Source organism: Sturnus vulgaris, chromosome 11 (assembly GCF_052056855.1).
Source record: "Sturnus vulgaris isolate bStuVul1 chromosome 11, bStuVul1.hap1, whole genome shotgun sequence".
Classification (NCBI taxonomy): domain Eukaryota; kingdom Metazoa; phylum Chordata; class Aves; order Passeriformes; family Sturnidae; genus Sturnus; species Sturnus vulgaris.
The window spans coordinates 17,792,749-17,814,697 of NC_142253.1; the positions used below are offsets into that span (position 1 = coordinate 17,792,749).

A 21,949-nucleotide genomic window follows, 5' to 3' on the forward strand; every position below is an offset into this window, starting at 1 on the left:
TGGCCTGAGGGTTTGCTGTGCCAAAAAAAGCCGAGTTTTAATAAAATCTCGGTTTTTTTGTGAGTTTTGAGGAGTAGAATGAAGTCAGCTGCCAGGGAAGAGGGGATTTGGGAGCAGAAGGGGGGGATTTAGGGGCAGAATGGGGGGATTTAGGAGCAGAAGGGGGGATTTGGGAGCAGAGAGGGGGGATTTGGGAGCAGAGAGGGGGGATTTGGGAGCAGAGAAGGGGGGATTTGGGAGCAGAAGGGGGGGATTTGGGAGCAGAAGGGGGGGATTTGGGAGCAGAGGGGGGATTTGGGAGCAGAGAGGTGGGATTTGGGAGCAGAGAGGGGGATTTGGGAGCAGAGAGGGGGGATTTGGGAGCAGAGAGGGGGATTTGGGAGCAGAAGGGGGGATTTGGGAGCAGAGAGGTGGGATGTGGGAGCAGAGAGGGGATTTGGGAGCAGGGCCATGTAGCCAGGGCTATGGGATTTGGTGGCCTGGTTGCCAGAGGAAAGGGGAGGTTCCGTGCAGAGGAGCACAGGTGTTGGAGGCAGAGGATGTGGGATAAATGTGCTGGGACAGAGCTCACCCCTCCCCGCTGAGCTGGAATTGTGGCTGCACTGGGCACCAGCAGCTCCCTCCCTTCATCCTTAATTTCTGCCCACAAAGGGCTGACTGTGCTGCCCCAGCAACCAATGGACAGAGGAAAAGGAGATGGATAAATAAATAATCCTGCTTGACAAGTTATTCCCATAGTAACTAAAAGTTTCACTTCTCTTTCTTCATTTTCGTCACATTTCGCCATCCTTGTTGTGTCACATTTCCTCCAGTGACAGAATCCATGGTAACAAACATCTCCTTCATCCTGCCCTCCTTTGCCTTCAGTTTGGGACATGCAGATTCCATTAATTCCTGCTGGAATCAACATTCACTGCAAGGTTTTAGTCAGTCTAAAATCACTTGGAAGTTTTTTTGTTATTATAATATCACTTTATACTTTGGGTTTGTTTTTTTTTCTTTTTCTGGTATGAAAATGAGTAAATCAGATTTTGAACTTGTTATGATGCAACAAATGTTTTTCCTATTGCCTTGCATAGAATTTTCTTTTATGTTAGTTATCTTATGTTCATTATTCTGTCCTTATTTGTTCATTTTTATGTTCATTGTTCTGTTCATTATTATGTTATAATTCTGCACAAATCTTGTCCTGCATGAGAAGATTCACTTGTGGGGATAATTTCAAGCTTTTCCCAAAAAATTAGAAATCATTGTTTCCTGCAATGTACTCCACAGTGTTTTCACCAGGGTTTATAAATATTGCTTCTTGTCTGAGCATTTTAGGACTTTTTTTCCTTTTTTAAAAGCTGTGTTGTCACAGTGAATGATTTGAGGGTGTTGGGCTCCTTTTGCTGCCTCTGGCACCCTGCCGAGGTGGAGCCATCAGAGCCTGGGGCTGACTGAGGTGCTGCTGGGGATGTGGTGAACACTTTGCAGGGAATATTCTCAGGGAGCATGTTTTCCTGATGGGAGCTTTTGTTTTTACATGACTTGGTGTAAACCAATTACTTCAGGCACATTTTGTTTTAATGTGGGTTTTCTTTGTGCTCTCAGTCACAGAAGCAGGAAGGTAATACCTTCCAATGTGATGATTTAATACCAATTTCACAGAAAATGGGGTGGTTTTATAAGGTGCACAAACAGGCTGATTAGAAATCAATGTGGTGAGTGAATCACCTCATCATGAAATAGGAAATTAATTTCCTTTCAGATTTATATTGTGTAAATATATATTTTATTTACAATGTAGTTTTAGTATGTTTTCTTTTTTACTCTCACGGCTCCAATGTGGTTTATTCCTCTGGGGAAAAAAAAACAGTCCCCAGTCACCAAAGAACTGCAAATGGTACAAGATCTGAAGCACACTGGATCAGGAATAAAGTCTATGACAGAAAATGTGTTGATTTCAGAGCCATAAATGGCAGGAGTTATTTGCAGACTTGAGAAAGTCTTTAATTTGACTTTCATTGCTCTTCTTTGTGACTGACCTTGCACATCCCAAGATCTATGAATTTGCTTTTAATATAAGCCAAATTGTACATTCTTTTTGAGTCACAGATAACTTCAACAATTGGTATTAAATGATAATAATTGGTATTATATGATAAGCAAAATCTATGCTTCAATTTGGTAGAGCCCATTTTTCTGTCAAGCTTCCAGTTTTCTCATCTTGTGTGTGATACAACGGATTTGGGATACAATTTGTCCAAAAATCCTGGGCCTTTCTGCTTTTAGAGGTGTTTTTGGGACACAAACCTGCAGGTTGGGTGGGATCCTGGAGAATTGTTACCATGGGGAGCTCTGGCTCCTCAAAGGCAGGTGATGTGATGGATGCAGATTCTCAGGGCAGGAGATGTGTCCCACAAAATCCTTTTCCCAGCTGGAGCCTTGCAGAGGCAACAGGAAATTTTCAAAGGAAAGGCTCTTGGATTGTTTTAACTCAGTCAAAGCCATCCAGTCCCTCAGCATCACTGAAAAAATGACAGAGCTGCTGTGCAAACACCTTGCATGGAAAAGAACCTTCTAGAAATTATAAAAGTTAAACATAAATGGAATAAATAGAGTGAGCCTGCTTTAACAAATGGAATGAGTGGAATGGGATAAATGGAATAAATCTGTGAGCCTGCATTACCTTTGCAAACACACAGAGCAGCAGAGTGAGGCTGGCTCCTTGTGGGGACATTGGGACACCTTGTCCTTGGGAAATTCTGGATGAGACTGGGCAGAAGATGTGGCTCATTGGCCACAGCACCTAAGGAAAGTCTTGAGCATGTTAAACAGCTCCACTGCAGATTTTTTCCACCACTGTTTGTTTTTTTTTCCCTGTCATTTCCATTTATCCCATCCCCTTCCATTTCCCCTCACTCCAAAGGCTGGCAGTGCTCAGTGCTGGTGTGAGAGGGGCTGTGCATTTGGAAGAGGTGAGAAACAAGATTTTTTTGTGGGAGGATTTTTCTCTAAAGAAGCACAGGATGTTCCAACTCTCCATCACTGCTGTCCCGTTTCCTCCTGAATGAATAATCAGGCACAAATTGGCTGCAGCCTCTGTCTGCTGCTCTGGCCAGCCAAGGCATCATTCCTGCTGTCCTGACAAGGAGAGGGCCTGGCCAGAGGACTGAAATTAGAATGCATCCCAAACATTATCCCACCAATCATACAAAAAAGAAGAAAAAAATCCCTCTGAGAAAATATATTAGCTAAGCATCGCTCTGACAGATTATATCCACTTGAGCTCATCCATTTGCCTCCCAAAGCCCAAATGGAACAAGCCAAAAGCAATTTAAAAATAGTTGCAGCTGATACGTGCTGGTAAAGAGGAGCACAATTTGTATCAGCAGTGAAATATCTGCTCTTGGTGTTTTTAGACTCCTCTGGAGATGGGTGCTTGAAGAACCTTCTCCTTTACTCTGGAAATGAGTACTATTAGCAGAGATCTGTAATTATGATGGGCTATAATCAGGAGTTCAATCAAGTGAAAAAAACTTCCTTTTTTCATGTGGCTAGATTTGCTCTGCACTCACTAAATTTAGCTCCTTTGACTGTACAAATTGTTTGGAGTTGTGGTGCCACCAGAAAGGCAGCAAGTATTAAGATTAATCTTTGCTTTGGTTTGGCCTTTCTAGAAATTTAGTTTTCCTATCTGGCTCTATTTAATAGAAAAACAGACAATTCCCAGAGTATTGATAAGTTTTCTGCATGTGAAAACTGGATGGACAGATCAGCCACCTGTAAATTCTCTTTCTTTTATGGAAATTCAGGTTTTTGATGCACATCTGTAAAGGTCATGCATTTTCTGTTATTTAACGCGTGATTAAATTCTTGCACATTATGGTTATTATCACAGTTAGTATTTTTCAGATGGTAGGACTGGGTTTTGGTGGATTTTTGTGCAAGGGGATGTTTAGTTGATTGGTTTTTCCACTTCTAATTAGTGAAAAAAAGCACAGAGGAGGCAATACAAATAGAAGTGAGAGAGGGTATATGTAGATATAATGGAATAGGGGATGGGTTTCACACTTTCAAATTTGTGCACGATGGCCAGGCCAAAAACAAGCATGAGAGGCACTTCAGGCTTCCAGTGGAGGTGTTTTTAAAAAAATGTGATTAATTCTGATTACAAGAGTTAAGTAGTTAATAAGTGGTGAGGAGTTTGAGGATCACATGGTCACTATCATTGAATATCACTGTTGGCTTGGTGGGAGAAAGGATTGAGATGTGAGGGGAAAATCTGGTGATAAATGACTGAAGTGTGTAGTAGAGTGGCTCCAAGGACATTTTCCAAAGGTACAGGTGCTGCTTAGAATGAAGAAAAAAACCTAAAAGGTGAGGTTTCAGCCCCAAGGCTGATGCTTTAAGGCAACATTAAAAATGTAAATCCCAGAGCTGGGTGTAATTTGGAAATATGATTTTTAAACTGGGGACATTGCCTTGGAACTGGATTGTTCCTCCTTGATGGGCTCCAGCCCAGGCACTTTCTGTCCTGTTTTCTGTGTCTGCAGCTCTCACAGAGCCAGTCCAGGCCCAACAGGCTACAGTAAAACCTGAGTTTAACAGCTCTAACCCAAGGAGCCATTGAGGTGGCACCAATTACAGCCCTGCCATTAAGTGCAATTTCTCTTTTGAAATGAAAAAGGCTCAGCTTGGTTGTTGCTCGTGACAATTTGGGAAGAGAAATTTATAAAATCTCTTAATCTGATCTTAATTTTTGCCAGTTTGGTTTAGGAATTGTGCCTTTGTCACTCTGGTCTGGGCTCTGCTGATATTGGTAATGGGGGAAATGCTGAGGTTTTCTTTCTAGCAAACTCAAACAGAATCCTTGTACTCAGACTATATTTAAAGTCAATTAGTTGTTGATTAAAGCAAGTTTATAACAATTGCTAGGTCTAATTACTTTGATTATATAGGTTACTTTTCAACAGCTCTCCTTGCACTTAAAGCTGGGATGGCACCAGAATAAATCCAACAATTGTCCCTTCCCTGGGGCTGTACAAAAGGACAAGAGGGCAGATTTTTAGTGGCCATATCTGGAAAGAGGATAGGGAATATTCCAAATTTAGAGCTAAATTGTCATGACATGGCTCGTTTTATGGGAGTGTAGGAATGGGTTTGATCAATAATAATAGGAAGGTGCCTAAATACAGATGAATAATGTCTTATGGTGCAATAAATATGCCAAGACTCCTCTGAGGGAAATGTGGAGAAAAATCTGTGCCAGTAAAATTCAGTTCAATCTCATCTGGAAACACCAAGGCTGGAGGATCCTAATGATAACTAAGAATTAATCAGTAGTTTCATAATAAGGCAGAGTTCATTATTGGCACTGTGGTGTGGTGCATTAATGCACCCGTGGCTAAATCCAGCCATGAATTATTGTCATTTGGAATGGAGAGATTTTTCAAAACGAGTTGTATTTTTTAAATTAAAAGACTTCCAGCCTTCTGCTTTAATTATTTTTGTCTTGGAATGCAGGCTATTTATTACAAAAGCAAAAAGTTCAAATTAGGGAATCAGAAAGGGTTAGGAGATGGAGAGGAATAATTCATATCTTTAGATTATGGAGTCACTGCTGAACTGTGATGTACAAATGTAACTTCTCTGCCAGTGTTTGATTCCTTACTTATTACATGTGCAAGAACTTATGAAGAGATATTCTTAATTTTTAAAAGTTATCAGTTGTATAAGTTATAGTTTGAAATCAGAAAACCTTGCTCATAGATAAATGGGGTTAAATTTAGCTTTGTTAACTACTTCTGTTAGAGCTATCCCTCTTCTTATCCGGTTGTGAAGCTGAAAGAAATAGGAAATTTTGTTTGAATTATTGGTGAGGATGGTCAAACACTGGCACAGGTTGCTCATGGAAGTTGTGGAGTCTCCCTCTCTGCAGATATTCAAAATCCCACTGGACACAGCACTGAGCAACTTTCTAATTTTTCAAAAATTGTGTGCAAACCTGACATAGTGATCTTAAACCAGTGAGAAGAATCAACAATTTTCATGTTTGTGGCAGTATTTTTTGCCTTTTTTTTTTTTTAAAGCGAATCAAAGGCAGATACATCCTTCAAATTAAGAGGAGAAATGATTTGCTATTAAAATTAATGTTTTTTTATTAAAAACTCCCCGTGAATGTAAAAATAGTTGAGATTCAAAGTCAGGGGAATTGGGGGCTGTCACACCAGGCTCTCAGTCTGTTCTTCATGCCTGATTTTCCCTTTTTTCAGAGTCCCTCGTGGGGGAATCCATGGGCTGTGTCCCTTTTTTTCCCTGTCCTGTTCTGGGAGCTGGAAGGAGCACGAGCCCAGGTTCACTGAGCCACACCAGCACTGCTCCCTCAGCTTTGCTGCTGGGAAATGTCACCCTGGTCCATGGCACAATTCCAGCTGGCCCCTTTCAGGCCAGGACTGCCTTGCTGGACTTGCAGGCAAGATGCTGAAATCACCATTTTTATATCAGTTTATAGCTGACCAAACTCGTCCCCACCTCGAGCACCAGCAGGGGAATGATGCAGAGCCACAGCATAGGGAAAACCATTAAATAATTATCCTCCCAAAACCGAAATAATTACCCTGCATCCCAGCTAATCTGAGGCAGGAAGCTTTGAATGTTCTCCAGCTGTCGTGGAGAGCTGATTGTGCCAGTTGTACCTGGATAATTCCCTCCTTCTGCCTGCTGCACACAGGAACTGAGACAAGAATGAGACAAAAATTCCTGCTACCCTTTTCCTAGAAAGTTTGGGCATTAAAATTTAAATTTAAGTAGGTTTAATAACCATGAGGCATATTCAACATGGGGTAAATCAGGAGCCTCACCAGCCACTAGAGCAACCTCTTAATGTGTAACTTTGTTGTTATGAAATAATCTGGTTTACATTTTTGATTCCAGTCTTCAGATTGGACATCCTTTGGGAGTGGTTCATTCATTGTGCTTTCATTTTAGGTTGTGTAGATGTGGAATGAGCTGGCAATTCCTTACCTGTCAGCCAGGATTTGGGATAAATTGCCTTGCTTTTGAGAGAATTTGGTGGTGGCTGCTGGTGCCTGAAGTAAATAGTGAGAACTTGAGGTGATTTGTTCAGTGCCATTTTCCCAAGAGAAGGAACTCCTGTGGATCTTGAGGTTTTGTGGAAGGAATTAGCTTCTATATCCCATTTTCTTGTGTTTTCAGATTAGAAATATGGGAGACATCAATGAAGGGCAGCCCTAGTGAAATTTTTGCTGTTTATTTAGGTGAAATTTTAGCTATTTATTTATGTGTGTGATTATTTATTATTTACCTCTCTGCATTCTCCTTTGGTTCAGTCCTGTTTGATGCCCAGGAATGCTGCTGATGTGCTGGATTACTGATACAATCAGTAAAACCCAATTTTTTCTCTTGATCCAGTTCCTCCCTCCAATTTTGAATTCAGACTTTCTGCTGATACAACAGCTCCGTGTCCTTCTGTCTGCTACAGAGATGTTTCTGTGTCTAAATCATGCAGGAAATATGGGAGGGGAAAAGGGAGAGAGCTGCTAATACAGGGGGAATTAGAAAAAACCACTTTTCCTTCTCCCATCACCTTCTGTTTGATTCTTTCTCTCTGAAAATACGTGGCACTGGCAGAGGTGAATGTTGCCTTTTTTTTTTCCCTCTTCTCTGACAGAAGCTCTTCACAGTCAAAGTTCTTGTTTTAGCCTATAATGATTTTATTTTAGAAAACCTGTATTAACACTTCTAAAAACATTTAATATTTAATATATTTAATATTTTTCTGTCTTCTGTGCAAGTGCTGTGTAACACCATTATGTACCACATGTAACAAATCCAATAATATTTGGGAAATATATCCAATCTCAGGTACCAGGGCATGTAAAGCATCTGCTAAAGGGTTTCCAAGCATTTTTTGTTGTCTGGTTTAGAGCTAATTTCCAAATGTATGAGCCACAGGGCTTGAAATTATGGCTGTGCAATCATTGGACCCAAAAAATGGTGCAAACTGATCCAAGTCAGGGATTCAGAGGCTCGCTCTCCTTAAGGGTTGTGGACCTCCAGTTCTTGGGAATTGAAATGAAGTGGAGGGAGAGATCTGTATCACCTCAGTGTAAAAGTTTTTTTTAATCTTTTGAAGATTAAAAGGAGATAAATTCACTTTCTGATGAACAGGTAAATATAAGTGAATGGGAACACTGATGTTAATCTACTCAGCACTGTGCTAAAGAGTAAGTAAAAACCCTCAAAGCTTTAAAGTTTGAAATGTTGGGCTTTAAATGCAGCGAGGGGGCTCAGGGCAGAATGAAAGTCCTGGGTGTGCTGGTGCCAGAGAGGTTACACAACCAGCCCCAAGCTCAGAGCTGCTCTTCTCCAATCCCTTCTGCTGACCCCAATTCAAGGTGACTTTTGACTTTATTTTAACTGGATTTCAGCAGCCTGTACCTTGCAGTGCTGGTTCTGAGCTGGCAAGCAGCTGAGTGGTACCAAAATCATCCTGCTCTGTGGAGAACACTGGCAACTTGTTCACCATTAGCGTGGAAACACCCCTGAAACTTCCAAACCCTGCAAGGACAAACTGTGAGCAATGATATTATTCCAGGTCTGCCCTCGAGGCTGCAAAGCTCAGAGTCTGCACAGATAAAAAAGCTGATTTTTGTTCCTACATAGAGACCTTGTGGAAATAAATTCCCAGCATTTTAAGGGTGCACAGCTGCTGCCAGGTGTTTGTAGGGAATCTGTTCTTATCTCAGTCCAGGGGTTGATATATTTCTGATTTTCATCCCCATCCCATCTCAGGGGGAAGGGGAGTGAGCAGGAGGCTCCATCTCTGGTTTGCAGCTGGGATTAAACCATTGCTGTGGCTCCAGGATCCCAGAGAAATTCCAAACACAAACTAAAGCAGCTGAGGGTTGGTATTTCCCTGCTTTCCTATTGCCAACAGAGCTTCTGGAACCATTTCCCATTTTGCATTAGGAAACTTTCTTTAGTTGAGTAAAGTTTTCAGTTCTTAATCCTTGGCTAAAAAAGACTCACCCCTTTCATTTTGCAGCTTTTCTCTGAGATAAACAGGCATTTCTAAATCTGTTGTTTTAGCTTGAAGTCAGTCGAAGGAAGCTGGATCTGCAAAAAGCTGAAACATTTGGTTATAAATTAGGATGTTTTAATCTTGCCTTAGATGTCTTACATTAAAATATTGATTACAATTATGTAGCAAGGGAATATCTCTGATAGGGCCACAGTTCTTTACTAGTTCTTTTTGCAGTATTAGGAATTTAAAAAATAAAAATATATCATGGTTTGAACAGCATTAATCTTTCTTGGTTATTTTAAATTTTACGTATAATATGCTTAATTATACAGAGAAAATTCCTGTGCATTCTGGTCCATTTTGTGTTTTGTTTGAGTAATTAGAGTATGAAGTGGAAATCTTTCACAATTTAATTTTAAAAAGTTTTTGTTTCCCTCTGTTTTCCTGTTGTGATGCTGGGTTGAAAGAGAACGCTCAATAGTGATGTAGTATTCTAGCAAAGCTCATTTTTCATGTTCATAAATTAGAATATTTAATGTCATTGTTATTCTAAAGGAGTAGTTCAACCTGTAGAACACAGGAGAGTTACATACAACAAATGAAGACTTCAGGTAATGTGGGAAATCCTGACATTTTAATTTAGGACTACTTGGCTCTTCTTGCAGAGTCCTTTCTCACATCAGAAGGGGCAGTGAGGAAAGGGAGGTTTAGTAAGGAGTTATGGCAAAAATGGGAATTATTTCCTAATCTAATTTTAGAAGCTGGAGCACCTCTTTAAGTCATGCCCAGAATGTTACCTTTCTTCTAAAAACCTTTTATTAGTCAATCATTTCCCAGTGAAGCAATTCTGAAAATTCCCTTTGCAATCCAAACTCGGTATCAGGTCAATACTGGCTTTGGATTGGTGTTTTTAAGCCTTGGTAATGCAGCTGTACATTGACCTAGAAACCTATTTCTATCTGCTGGGTGTAACCACGACTCTTTAAACATCTGCCTGGGGGTTCCATTTGTGAGTAGCTGCTCACCATTGAAATGCTGTGGGTAAAGAATCCAAAGGCTCGGGAGAAATGTTTGAAAACAGTTTTGCAAGGGTCATGACTGAGGGAAGGTCCTGGCTCAGTCCCTTCCAAGCAGGTGATGGAACAGATTGCAGGGGACTTTGGGGAGCAGAAGGTCTTTGCTGGAGCTCCCCGTGGTAAATCTCAGCTCAAAGCCTCTCCCCCTTCCCTCTTCCAAAGGTTCTGGTGCCTTTTTGGGCTCCCTACAAACAGAGGGCAGACAGAATGAAGGCAATAAAATCAGTTCTATTTATTGTTCTGTTTATTGAAGACCCTTCAGGTACATTTGGGGCAGACAAAGCCCCCCAGGGCTGCACCCAAAATGGACCCTGGGTCAGGGGTTTGCACACTTTGATAAGTTTGGTCCATTTGCACATTGGGGTTAATCTCCCAATTCCAGCTCCAGGTCATGAAGTCATTTACCCCGAGTTTGCTCCCCCCAGTTCACTTTTGTTTCCATCTCTGGGCCCTGGGGCAGTGAGGGGTCCTTGATTGCCAGGCTGGAGAGGAATTGTTGTGTGTGAGCAGAATGGGAAAGCAGCAGCTGACACTGTGTGTGGAGTTTAGAGTTCTACACTAAAGACCTGCAGGATTGCAAATACACGAAAAATAGAAAAGCTGAAATGCTAAGGATCAATTCCATCCTCTGAGGAGCCACTGAAGCTGTTCCCAGAGAATCCTTCCAGAGTGACCCCATCGGGCTGTCCTTGTTTTCCAGGTGCCATGAACCGCAGAATTCAGCGAGAAATAAATTTAGCTCCAGCCCAGCAGGAAGTTTCAGAGGCAGCAGCTTCTGCAAGGGATTGTCAAGAACAATCTGCAAGGAGGCTGCTCCTGGCATATAGATTTGGAGCTGGAACAGTGCAGGGAAGGAAGTGCTCTGTGCCAGCTCTCAGCACCATATGCTTGCCCCTAATGTAATGCACAAAGAATATGGAGGCAGCAGCTGCTCTGCAGGGAGGTGGCCACTTGTTAGATTTTGAAACCTTTCCGAAGTGTCTGTTCCTTTTCTTTTCACGGGTATTTTTTTTCCCCTCCTTGCTTACGTATTTGCATTCAAAAGATGTTCCCTGAAAGAAATCTATTTTTGGGCTGCAGTAGGGACAGGGGAGCGTGATCTACTTTTTGTTGAAATAAAGGTAATTTTGGAAGGACTCTGATATTTAGGCGTTTTTCTATTGAGAAATGTGGGCAGGTTTTTATTTTCTTGACATCAGGGCATGATGAAAACGTATCTCTAAATTAATTATTGTCTAGGATTGTCTGACTTTGATGGAAAACTTTGGCTTCCTTTGGGTTCCAGGAGTGTTCCACTGGCCTGATCACATTCCCATTTAATTCAATGATAATTTTCACTGAGTTCAGTGGCAAAGAGAAGCATAAATAAGGATTTAGATCTAAAATGAGTAGAGTTGGATTTAATATGCCCAGAGGAATGGATCTTCCCTAGCAGCCATCACTACCCAGGCACTGAAGTTGGTTCCTCTGTTGCTTTGAGAAACCTGAAGTTCCTGGCAGATTTCAGGAGCCCTGTGCCTGCAGTGCCAGGAAAACAAAGCTTATCTAAGGAAACAAAACTGGATTTTAAAAGGTATTTTTTTGACTCCTGAGATTTTCACGTCCACTGAATTCCAGATATGCCTCACTATGAGCACTTGCATTTTGAATTAGGGAATCCTAAGTGAATTTGAGAATCCAGAGGGAAGTTACATCACAATATAATGAGGTTATAGCAGGACAAGTTGTTATAGCAGGTAATAAAATCAATGTATCACACTGGCATTTTTTTCTGAATGTCATTGTTTTACAGTGACCCTGGAGTGATGTTAAAATGTCATAGCAACACCAGAGTGACCCATATTAGTCAGGAAAAATGATGGTTCACATAAAAGAAAGATGTTAGAATCCTTTTTGGAAGGATAAATCACTTTCAGACAGAGATTTTTGGGTTATTCTGTGTTGTTCATCATAGCTGCTTCTCTCTGAAAAAAAAAAAAAAGACATTAATCTACATGTCACCAGGTATCAATCTTTCTGCTGGTAGGGAGATAATTCTTTTGGAAAAATAATATTTATTTGTTTACTTCAGTTCTAGACCAGTCTGTTATCATCGATCTGACTTTCGTTTTTAAAACCAGCTGTAATCAGTGGTTTTCTGGGATAATTAATTACTACTGCTTATTTAAAAGTCCCCTTTTCCCTTTCTGTGGCCATACTTGTTGCAAGAATTCAAATCTAGTAGGACAGCTGATTTGCAGCTTTAATCATTCTCTTTCTGTGCCCTCATCCCACTGAGGGCCAATGCAGGAAATTCCATCTCTTAGGAATCCCATTTCTGAAGTAAACTGGATTTTAAAGTGAAATTAAATGTGGGTTCTGAATACAGTCCTGCAGTCCTAATCCTGCAGAATGTGAGGTAAATGTTTAACTCCCATTGAAAATGATGACTTAGAGTCTTGGCTTGAGCCAATCAAAATCTGTTTTCAGTGCAAATTCAAGCTGTGAGATGATTTCCTACTTTTATTCCCATAAGGGGAATTTAGCAATTACTCAAGGAACACTTCCCTAATTCTGCTGAGATAAGAAAATGTCAGTTATCAATGGTTTATTGTTCACACTTTGGCCACTTGAAGTCTGAGGTCTTGGCACAGGAATATTTTGTTTGGTGTGTACAACACTTTCAAGAAAGTTTGTAAATGAACTGTTTATTTCTATTTTGAAAGGGAATTTAAAGTCTTCCTTGTCCTTCCTTCTCTCCTTCAGAAGGACTGAGAACTGGTAGAAGTTGCACAGTGTTCATCCTACTCCATTTTCTCTAACATACATTGAATTTATTTGTCTGAAGCAGCAGACTAAAGTCATTCAAGAAATGGGTACATTTAGACCCAGAACTACTATTTTATAGATTTTTTTCACTAAGATTTGTTGTTATGGTTGGATGGAGATTTATTTTTATAGAAAAAATGCCTGGCAGGGAAAAAAAAAAGATAGAGCTTTCTTTAAGTCACTTTTTAAGCTGTGAAAATCAGCAAACCAATGGAATTCTGAGCAAGAGAGAAAGGAGATCCTGTGTCTGTGACAAGTGAGAATTGCTTGGTTTTCAGCCTAAGGAAAGTTATTTCCTCTTTAATGGATTGCCCAACCATCACAAGCTGCCAATGGCTAATTTAGGAAAAAGGGAACACAAGAGACCAAACGTGGCAAATATTGTGTAAAGAAATGTTTCTTGTTGTGAGGGATGCTTCAGGTGGAATTTTTACCTTGCTTTTAAAAACTGGAAGACTCGTGGCTGCACAGCTCAGATATGAAACTGTGTCCTGTAATTTAGGAATTGTGAAGTTAATCTCCAACTTTTTCTTCCTCTCTCCAGCCACCAGAAAAAGAGGGCGGGCTGCCTCGCCAGGTGGGCAATAAGACAGAGTGTGGCCTCTTGGGGTTTGTGCTGGACCTGAAGCAGGATTACGAGCCCGTGAGGAGCCTCATCCCCGAGGAGAAGCTCTACAAAGTTTACACCTTCAACTCGGTCAGGAAATCCATGAGCACGGTGATCAAACTGCCCGACGGCAGCTTCCGCATGTACAGCAAAGGCGCCTCCGAGATCGTCCTCAAGAAGTAAGAGCTCTGATCCACGGCCTGTGCTGCCAAATGCACAGCACCCCCACACTCATGCCTGGGAATTCTGGCCTTGGGGGTTTGCTGCCTGCACCACAAACGTTTTGAAATTGTTATAAGTGCTTCTGGGAAACGGGCGTGTTTTTCTTACCAAAGAATTGCGTCTGCTTTTGGTAATTTACGAATGGATTCCTTACGTTCAACTCATTTGGAAAAGAAGCACTTTTCAATTTCCCTGTGAGCTGTCAGCTCACTGGTTCTTGAGAAGATAACATGTGAAGGGCTCTTGGTGTCTGTGCAAAAATTTACAAATTCTCTCTGATATTTCGGTAGTGAATCTTCTAGAAATTTACAGCAAAAACTTAAAACCTGACATCAGAAAAGGGAAGCATGAGCTTATACAGGAAATATTTTGGCAGTCATGTAGATGCACACTTGATACCTTTTTGGGCTCCCTACAAACGGAGGGCAGACAGAATGAAGGCAATAAAAGCAGTTCTATTTATTGTTCTATTTATTGAAGACCCTTCAGGTACATTTGGGGCAGACAAAGCCCCCCAGGGCTGCACCCAAAATGGACCCTGGGTCAGGGGTTTGCACACTTTGATAAGTTTGGTCCATTTGCACATTGGGGTTAATCTCCCAATTCCAGCTCCAGGTCATGAAGTCATTTACCCCGAGTTTGCTCCCCCCAATTCACTTTTGTTTCCATCTCTGGGCCCTGAGGCAGTGAGGGGTCCTTGATTGCCAGGCTGGAGAGGAATTGTTGTGTGTGAGCAGAATGGGAAAGCAGCAGCTGACACTGTGTGTGGAGTTTAGAGTTCTACACTAAAGACCTGCAGGATTGCAAATACATGAAAAATAGAAAAGCTGAAATGCTAAGGCATCACACTCAGTTTTATTCTCTTTTCCTTGCCCAAACCAGGTGTTCCAGGATCCTCAACGCAGCTGGGGAACCTCGGATCTTCAGGCCCCGTGACAGGGACGAGATGGTGAAGAAAGTGATTGAGCCCATGGCCTGTGATGGGCTGAGAACCATCTGTGTGGCTTTCAGAGACTTCCCCAGCAGCCCCGAGCCCGACTGGGACAACGAGAACGACATCTTGTCTGACCTGACCTGCATCTGTGTCGTTGGCATTGAAGACCCAGTAAGGCCAGAGGTACATCCAATTTTTATCTTATATAAAACTGGATATAACCTGAATGGTAGGTTTCTTACAAGTTTTATCTCATTTTTTTAAATTATCTCTGTCAAATGAAGCTGAAAACTAGCTTTAGAAATGGATTTGACTTGATAAAATCCAAATAATTAAAGTGATAAAATTCAACTATCAGTCAGCTGATATTTAAATAAAGTAATATAGGGCTTTAGCACTGCAGGACCAACTTGATCAGCAGAGGTTTTGTAATGCTCCCACATGTTAAAGAATTTTCCTTTAAGCAGTGCAGTGATATGCAACTCTGAAAGTAGAGAAGACAAGTGCAGTGATTAAAATTGCTGTGATTATAATGGCAGTTTCCAGAGAAACTGGAGTTTTGCCATTTATTGTAATAGTTGTCATTTTACTTAACGTTGTACCTGGTGACTACTCAGGAAAACTTGTTTTTAATGTTGTATTGAACAAGGAAAGGCTGCAGTTGTCATGGATATCACATTTACATGGCTTGTACAAACATGTAAAACTTCAGCTCAACTCTCCTAAGTAAATCAGTAGTAGGTGTGCACATGGGAAGAACATCTCTGCTTCTACACTTGTAAATTATATTCCTACAGAAATAAAAAGGGTTGAGTTAGAGAATTCTGATCTCTCTATTTGGTGCTTGAAAATTAATGGAGAGTTACTAATTCCATGTTAGGGTTTAGAAATGGTGACAGTAACTTTGGAACTAACACTACACAACCCCAGGTACCAATGGCACAACTGTGCCTTGCCTTAGAATGGATTTTTTTTTTTTTTCCCTCAATATGAAGGTTAAAATATAAAGTAAATCTTGCTTAGGTGACAACTGGATGATAAACTCCTTATCTGCACAAAGAGCAGATAAACAGCATCCACTTTATCTGCCATCAGATGGTCTCTTGCTGCTAATCCATCTGTCCCCATGCCTGACATTGCAATGCTGTCAAAATGTTGGAAAATGTCCTTTAGGAGGTCTGTCTGCAGTGTTCCTTTAATGCTCCAGCTCACATATATGGACATTTTGCAGAAAATATAGATATTTTCAGAAATATTTTGTTGGCGGCCACTGGAAGTGTGAATCAATCCTCTCCTAAATTAAATCATCCACGTTAGAAAAAAGCTTTAAGTCAGGTTCCGTGTGGTGTGACAGACTGAGGGATTGGGGAGCAGTGGGATTTGCAGTTATTATGGAAAATAGCTGCAAACTCTCCTTTCATGTGATTATTAGGACGGTGTTTTACAAGAAAACTGCTCTTATCTTGCAGGGAATCATTTCTTGGGAGCTTGAGGTAAAAGTGAATAATTCTGCTAAAAATAGAGGGCAAATCTGACTTCTGTGTAAAGAATCAAAGAGATGAAGGCAGGAAAACATTTCTAAATAAACATTTGAATATTGTATTGAATTTCTTGTAGGTTAACACCAGAACATGCAGGAACATTTCTACTTTAGTGCAAGACACACAATAAAATATTTGTAATTTCAGAATTTTAGCAAATTTTGGAGATTTGGGACTTGTGGTTTTGATTTTTATCCACCTTGTCCCTTTTGACTGTTTTGGAGTAGCAATAACATCATGAAAATATTTAAACCAATGTTTAAATTATTACTACTCTGCACATTATAAGAAGCAGTACCTTAGGGAAAAGAAATGAACCAATAAACCCTGAGCCAGGAGAAAAACATAAAGTTCAGAAAACTCTCTGGGTTTGGAATATCTGACTTGGTTGGAGTATTACAATGTGCATATGTGAAATTCCCATTGCTGATGCAAATTGTTGAGCAGTTATAGGGAATATTTTGCCAAAATGGAATCTGTTCATTAAATCGACTCCCCACTGGAGTTTATGCATTTTCAAAGTGCTTTTTGTAGAGGGAAAAAAAAAAAAGAATACAAAATCTGGAAATGTTACTAGAAGTGCTGTTTTATCCATGTTCTCAGTATTCACGAGTGTCAGGATTTATTCAGATGGAGGTGATAGACCAGGTAATTCCAATTAAAAAAATGTCCTCATCCTGGCAGCCTTTAGCTTCCCTTCAGCTGCATTTCTGTGTTTCCTGGGGAAGGCTCAGGATTTTCCTTTTCCCTGAGGTGGTGTTGGGCTGCCCCAAGGCTGCTGGGCAGGGAGCTCCTGTGCAGCCAAGGAGTGATTGCATGGATGGGAATTCCAGCTGTTTTGGAGGAGTCCTTCCTCCCTCCTGCTTCCAGGGATATTCTTGGGATACTCAGGGAGATTTCTGGCACTCACCTCTTCCCCACACACTAAAAAGAACAATTTGAATGAGTTATTTAACACTGACGTCCAACTGATGTCGGACATGCCAGTTTTCTCTGGAATGCCCACCACCCATGGCTTTTCCATATTCCCAGGTTAATTCAGACACCAGCTTAGTCATCAGCAGCTGCTGGATTTAGCAGGCACTGAACTACTTGCTTGATATTTATATTTTGTGGGCGTGTTTTTTATTTTTCTTTGATAAATACACAGGAAGAGAGCAAGCAGAGTGATGCCCTTCTCCTGCAGAGATTCTCTGTTGATCCTGACACTCTTTCTGGCTTGATTTTAATGAGCCTGAACTGGCTCACACTGATTTGCCAAAAACCGCCTCCAGTCTGTTATTTCTGAGAGACAAATGTAAATCCCTTCCAAATATCTCCTATTTATTTGTCACCTGATTGGGAAAGATATTCCTGCATTGGATTCCTTTGTTCATGCGTGCTTGCATTGGAAGTTTTGCTTTGCAGAGGGAAAATGAACCAAAAAACTGTGAAATGTGTACGTAAGCTCTGCAAAACTGATGGAAAATATCTGCTTCCTCTGCCCACTCAGTCTGCCAACACTCTCTCTCCCTTACAGCAATCAAAAAAATATGAACAATATTTTAACTGTAATTACTGTACACACTATTAAATCAGATACCACCCACCAGCTGTCCAGAAAATGACAGGAGAGGAAAACAGAATGATTTCTCCAGTTAGATGTGAGTTTGAGACGTGTTTGCAACTGGGGCTGTCCTCCCCTGACCTTGTTTAATAGGACTGACACTTCATGGGAATAACCCTTTTTTGCTGCTTGTACTGTAATTTATTTTTCTCCTTCATGGTCAATCCACTGGGCTGGTTTTGCAGATTTCCATCTATATCTGTCCTGTCCTGTGCACGAGGGTCACCACAGCTCCAGTGGGTACCAAAAGCATTTCCAATTGACAAATGGGATTTAGGCAGGATTATGAATGTGGAAACTGGGGAGATCAGGGGCCATTTGCTTAAGGAACAGATTTAACCTGATCATACATTCCCCTACAGAAACCTATTTCACATCACTAAAAGGCTTTAGGTCTAAATGATTTTTCCAGGGTGTACAATTTGTGGGGAAAATATTTCCAGTCAGAGGTGAAGAAATGGCAAGACAAAGCTCTGTCCCTGAATTCTGCCCTTGATTTTGTACCTCTGTGTGACAGAGTCCTGCAAACAGCATGTCCTGTGGTCACCCTCTGAGGGTGGAAGGATTTTCCTGGGAATCCTGGGAAAAGTGCTGCTCTGGTCCTCACTGAGGCATTGGTTTAGGGAGGCATTTTGGAAAAAAGGAGCTCCACAAACTGCCTTTAATGAATATTCACAAGCATGGTGTGAAATCACTCCAGATTGGGGGAACCATGATCTGTGGTGTGGTGTAGGGGTTTCAGGTTTTCAGTGCACACCCAGAGCCTTCCTGGCCCCAGGAAATCCCTCAAAGCCCAATATTTGTCACACTGGCTCAGGGCAAATCATTAATGCCCTCAGCAGTGTCCCCTGCTTGTGGCTACAGAGGAAATTAAAGTATCTAAAAATGCATAAAATTAGCAGTGTAATGTTGGAGATGGTGTCTCCTTTTCTCAGCATTTTCTGCACTATTGGATGAGATGAACCCCCTCAAACTGGCACTGAGTCTCACAACACATTTATATCTGTGCTGGAGGTTGTGATCAGCCAGGTGCACTGAATACAGACACTAATATCCATTTTGATACCTTTTCTTAAATAGTTGTGAGTTTTTAAAATATATTTTAATAATTGTGCATTGTCATCTTCTGAGTAGGACACTTCACTTCCCTGTAGCTCTGTGAAGGGCTTCAGCCTTCATGATGACTCCTGGGGTGCTCTAGACTCTTGTAGGTAAATAGAGAATTTAGGGAAGTGGGAGAACAACATCCAGGCTGTTCTGGATATGTTGAACACCTTCCTTATTCTCCCACTTTAAATAATATTGCTATTTTTCTCTTGAAGAAAAAATGCTTTCATAAGAATAATGCAAAATGATGCAAAGATGTAATGAGACTGAATTAATTAGTGATATTTACTTAGAAATTATCATTAATTAGGACGTAATTTAAGGGAACAGAATTTTATCCCCCATCTGAAATTGAGCTACAGACATGAAACCTTTCTGCAGCCTTCATTTACAGAAATACCTGCATTAAAACAGCTTTATTTAATTCTTAGGAATCAATCTTTTCTTTCAATCCTGAAATCTTTCCTGTTTTGTATTTTTCTTTTAATAAGATGTGTATGATGCCAAGTGAGAATGGAGCCCCTACATGAATCTCACAGCCCCTGTTGTACCCTGAATCCTCTCTCCCTGATACATTTCCTGTGCAGCAGAAGTTTATCTCATGCAGAAAAAGGCATGAGTAAAATCAGGTTTCATTTTTATGATTTTCAAACACTTAAAATACTAATTTTAAGCTCCTGTGTTTAGGAATTCCACCTGTTGATAAGAATGAATTAAGTAGTGCTGAATCACAATAACTTCTAAGATTTTGTTGAAAGGAAAGTTTGGATCTGAAGTAAAATAATTTTTTGTACAAAATGTTTGTATTCTCCATATTTACACGAGTTGAGTAGTTATGTTCAAGTTTACTAAAGGTCAAAAAAGCTGCAGAGCACTCATTTTTATTCAAGCCAGGAGAAAAGTTTTTGGAACTAAAAGATATTCAAAAAAGAAATTTTTGATCTAAAAGATATTTTTTGTGCTTCTTGATCCAAGATTTGCCTTGCCTGTGGAGTGACCCCAACTCCACAGCAGTCAAGTAATGATAAAACACATCTGATTCCTCTTTCTGCTTCAGACACTTCTTGGCCTGAAACTTTCCTGGATGGGAACACCTGCCTTGTGTTTTACCTCTGATCCAGGAGAATAAAGTGGGGATTTATTGGAGCCTTCCATAGGCACAGCTTGGGCAGGCAGAGCCTCCCAGAGGCTGCACCCAGGGGGGACAATGGTCACGAGTTTATCACACAATTATAAGTTTGGTCCATTTACATATCAGGGCTTAATCCTCCAATTACACTGCAGGTCATGAAGTCATTTACCCCCAGTTTGCTCCCCCAAATTCATTTTTGGGGCCTGAGGCAGTGAGGTGTCCTTGAGATTCCTGGGGAGGAATTGTTGTGTGTGAGCAGAATGTGAAGACAGGAACTAACTAACGCTCCACATGGAGTTTAGAGTTATGCATGTGCAATGAGAGTGTAGGATGCAGTATAGGACTTGCAGAACAGGGATTATTGACAAATATAAAAGCTAAAATCCCGAGGCATCACCTGCAGGTGCCAGAAGCCATCCGGAAGTGCCAGCGGGCCGGGATCACCGTGCGTATGGTCACCGGGGACAACATCAACACTGCCCGTGCCATCGCCATCAAGTGTGGCATCATCCACCCGGGAGAGGACTTCCTGTGCCTCGAGGGGAAGGAGTTCAACAGGAGGATCCGAAATGAGAAGGGAGAGGTAAATAAAAACATTGAAAACACCGAAATGTTCTCCTGCGCTGCTGTGTGCCTCATAATGGTAAAGACTGCTTGGAAAAATCCCTTTTTTATTTCTCCCACTACATTTTTGCAATTCGAAACAGTGGTGAAATTCCAGTCTTTCCTCTTCCAGGATAAGCTTAGTGCTGGACTAATTCTGCAGTTTTTCGAACCACTGCACTATTCCACAAGAAATCAAAACTAAGCCCTTTAAAGCAGGGTGATGGCAAGGAGGTGAAGGAACTCAACAGCAATTTTGCTCCTAAAAATGCAATCTGTACTGAGAACCAGCTCCTCTCATGTCTTTAATTTATTCCACTTCCTCTAATGTACTCACAGCAATGATTTGCATTAAAAAAATCTATCCTTTGGAAGATTTTTAACTCCTCATCAAAGATGGAGCTCACACACAGTTCTAAAAAAGTAAATTCTATGCTGGCTCTTGAGTCCATCATAAATGAGTGGACACAGTTATTTGCTCCCTGCACTGATAGGTGGAATCCTGGGAATGTTAATAAATGCAACAGGTTTGGCTTTGTTCCTGTTGCTACACAAGAAAATCCTGCCATTATTGGTAATAAATGATTTGGGTTCTCACGTGGAGTAAAACAACAAACTCACAAACAGGTTTGATCAGCTTTGAGAAACTCCAACAGCCTTTATGCAGGGTGATGATTCTGGCTGGAATTATCCTTAAAGAGGATAAAAAAGGCTGGTTAGGTATTGTGGAAAAATTTACCTGTGTTAGGCAGGAGCTGAGCCCTGTTAGTACCAGCCTTGTCTGCACTTGCAGCATCCATGGCTGCTGGAATTTTTCTGTGCTTGTGGAGAAAAGCTGCATGTTTGAGCAATGAGGGGAATTTTCTGATATAAATTCTGCTCATCACAGGCCCGTGGTTTTACTGTTTGGGTTCTTTTTTTTTTTTTTGTGCTCTCCCCCTGCAGATCGAGCAGGAGCGGATTGACAAAATCTGGCCAAAGCTCCGGGTGCTTGCTCGCTCTTCCCCCACGGACAAACACACTCTGGTGAAAGGTGGGTGCAAACTGCTCTTGTGGGGGTGGAAATCAACGATAAAGGTGTTGAAGCACAGCATCTGCTTTGATTTCACTGTTACAAATCCACCTGAGTTGTCATCTTAACTGCACATCCCCACACCGCACAAGGAAGTTTTCTTGCACTCTTGTGTTTGTGTTCTACCTCAGCCTTGACATGGAAAATAATAGGAAACTCCTTGGCAGGAAAAAGAGAAATACCAATAAGATGCCTGGCAAGTGGATTTAG

General features: G+C 41.1%; 1 protein-coding gene across 24 annotated transcripts in view; it reads left to right on the forward strand.

The window, feature by feature from the left end:
- Nucleotides 1-21,949, forward strand: part of ATP2B2 (ATPase plasma membrane Ca2+ transporting 2) — a 388,888-nt gene that overhangs the window by 324,124 nt on the left and 42,815 nt on the right. For all 24 annotated transcript variants that reach the window (XM_088171680.1, XM_088171667.1, XM_088171659.1 and 21 more), the window contains 4 exons: nt 13,460-13,701; nt 14,627-14,861; nt 20,468-20,647; nt 21,613-21,700. In XM_088171680.1, the coding sequence (XP_088027806.1) occupies nt 13,460-13,701; nt 14,627-14,861; nt 20,468-20,647; nt 21,613-21,700 (745 nt within the window). The remainder of the gene's footprint in view (nt 1-13,459; nt 13,702-14,626; nt 14,862-20,467; nt 20,648-21,612; nt 21,701-21,949) is intronic.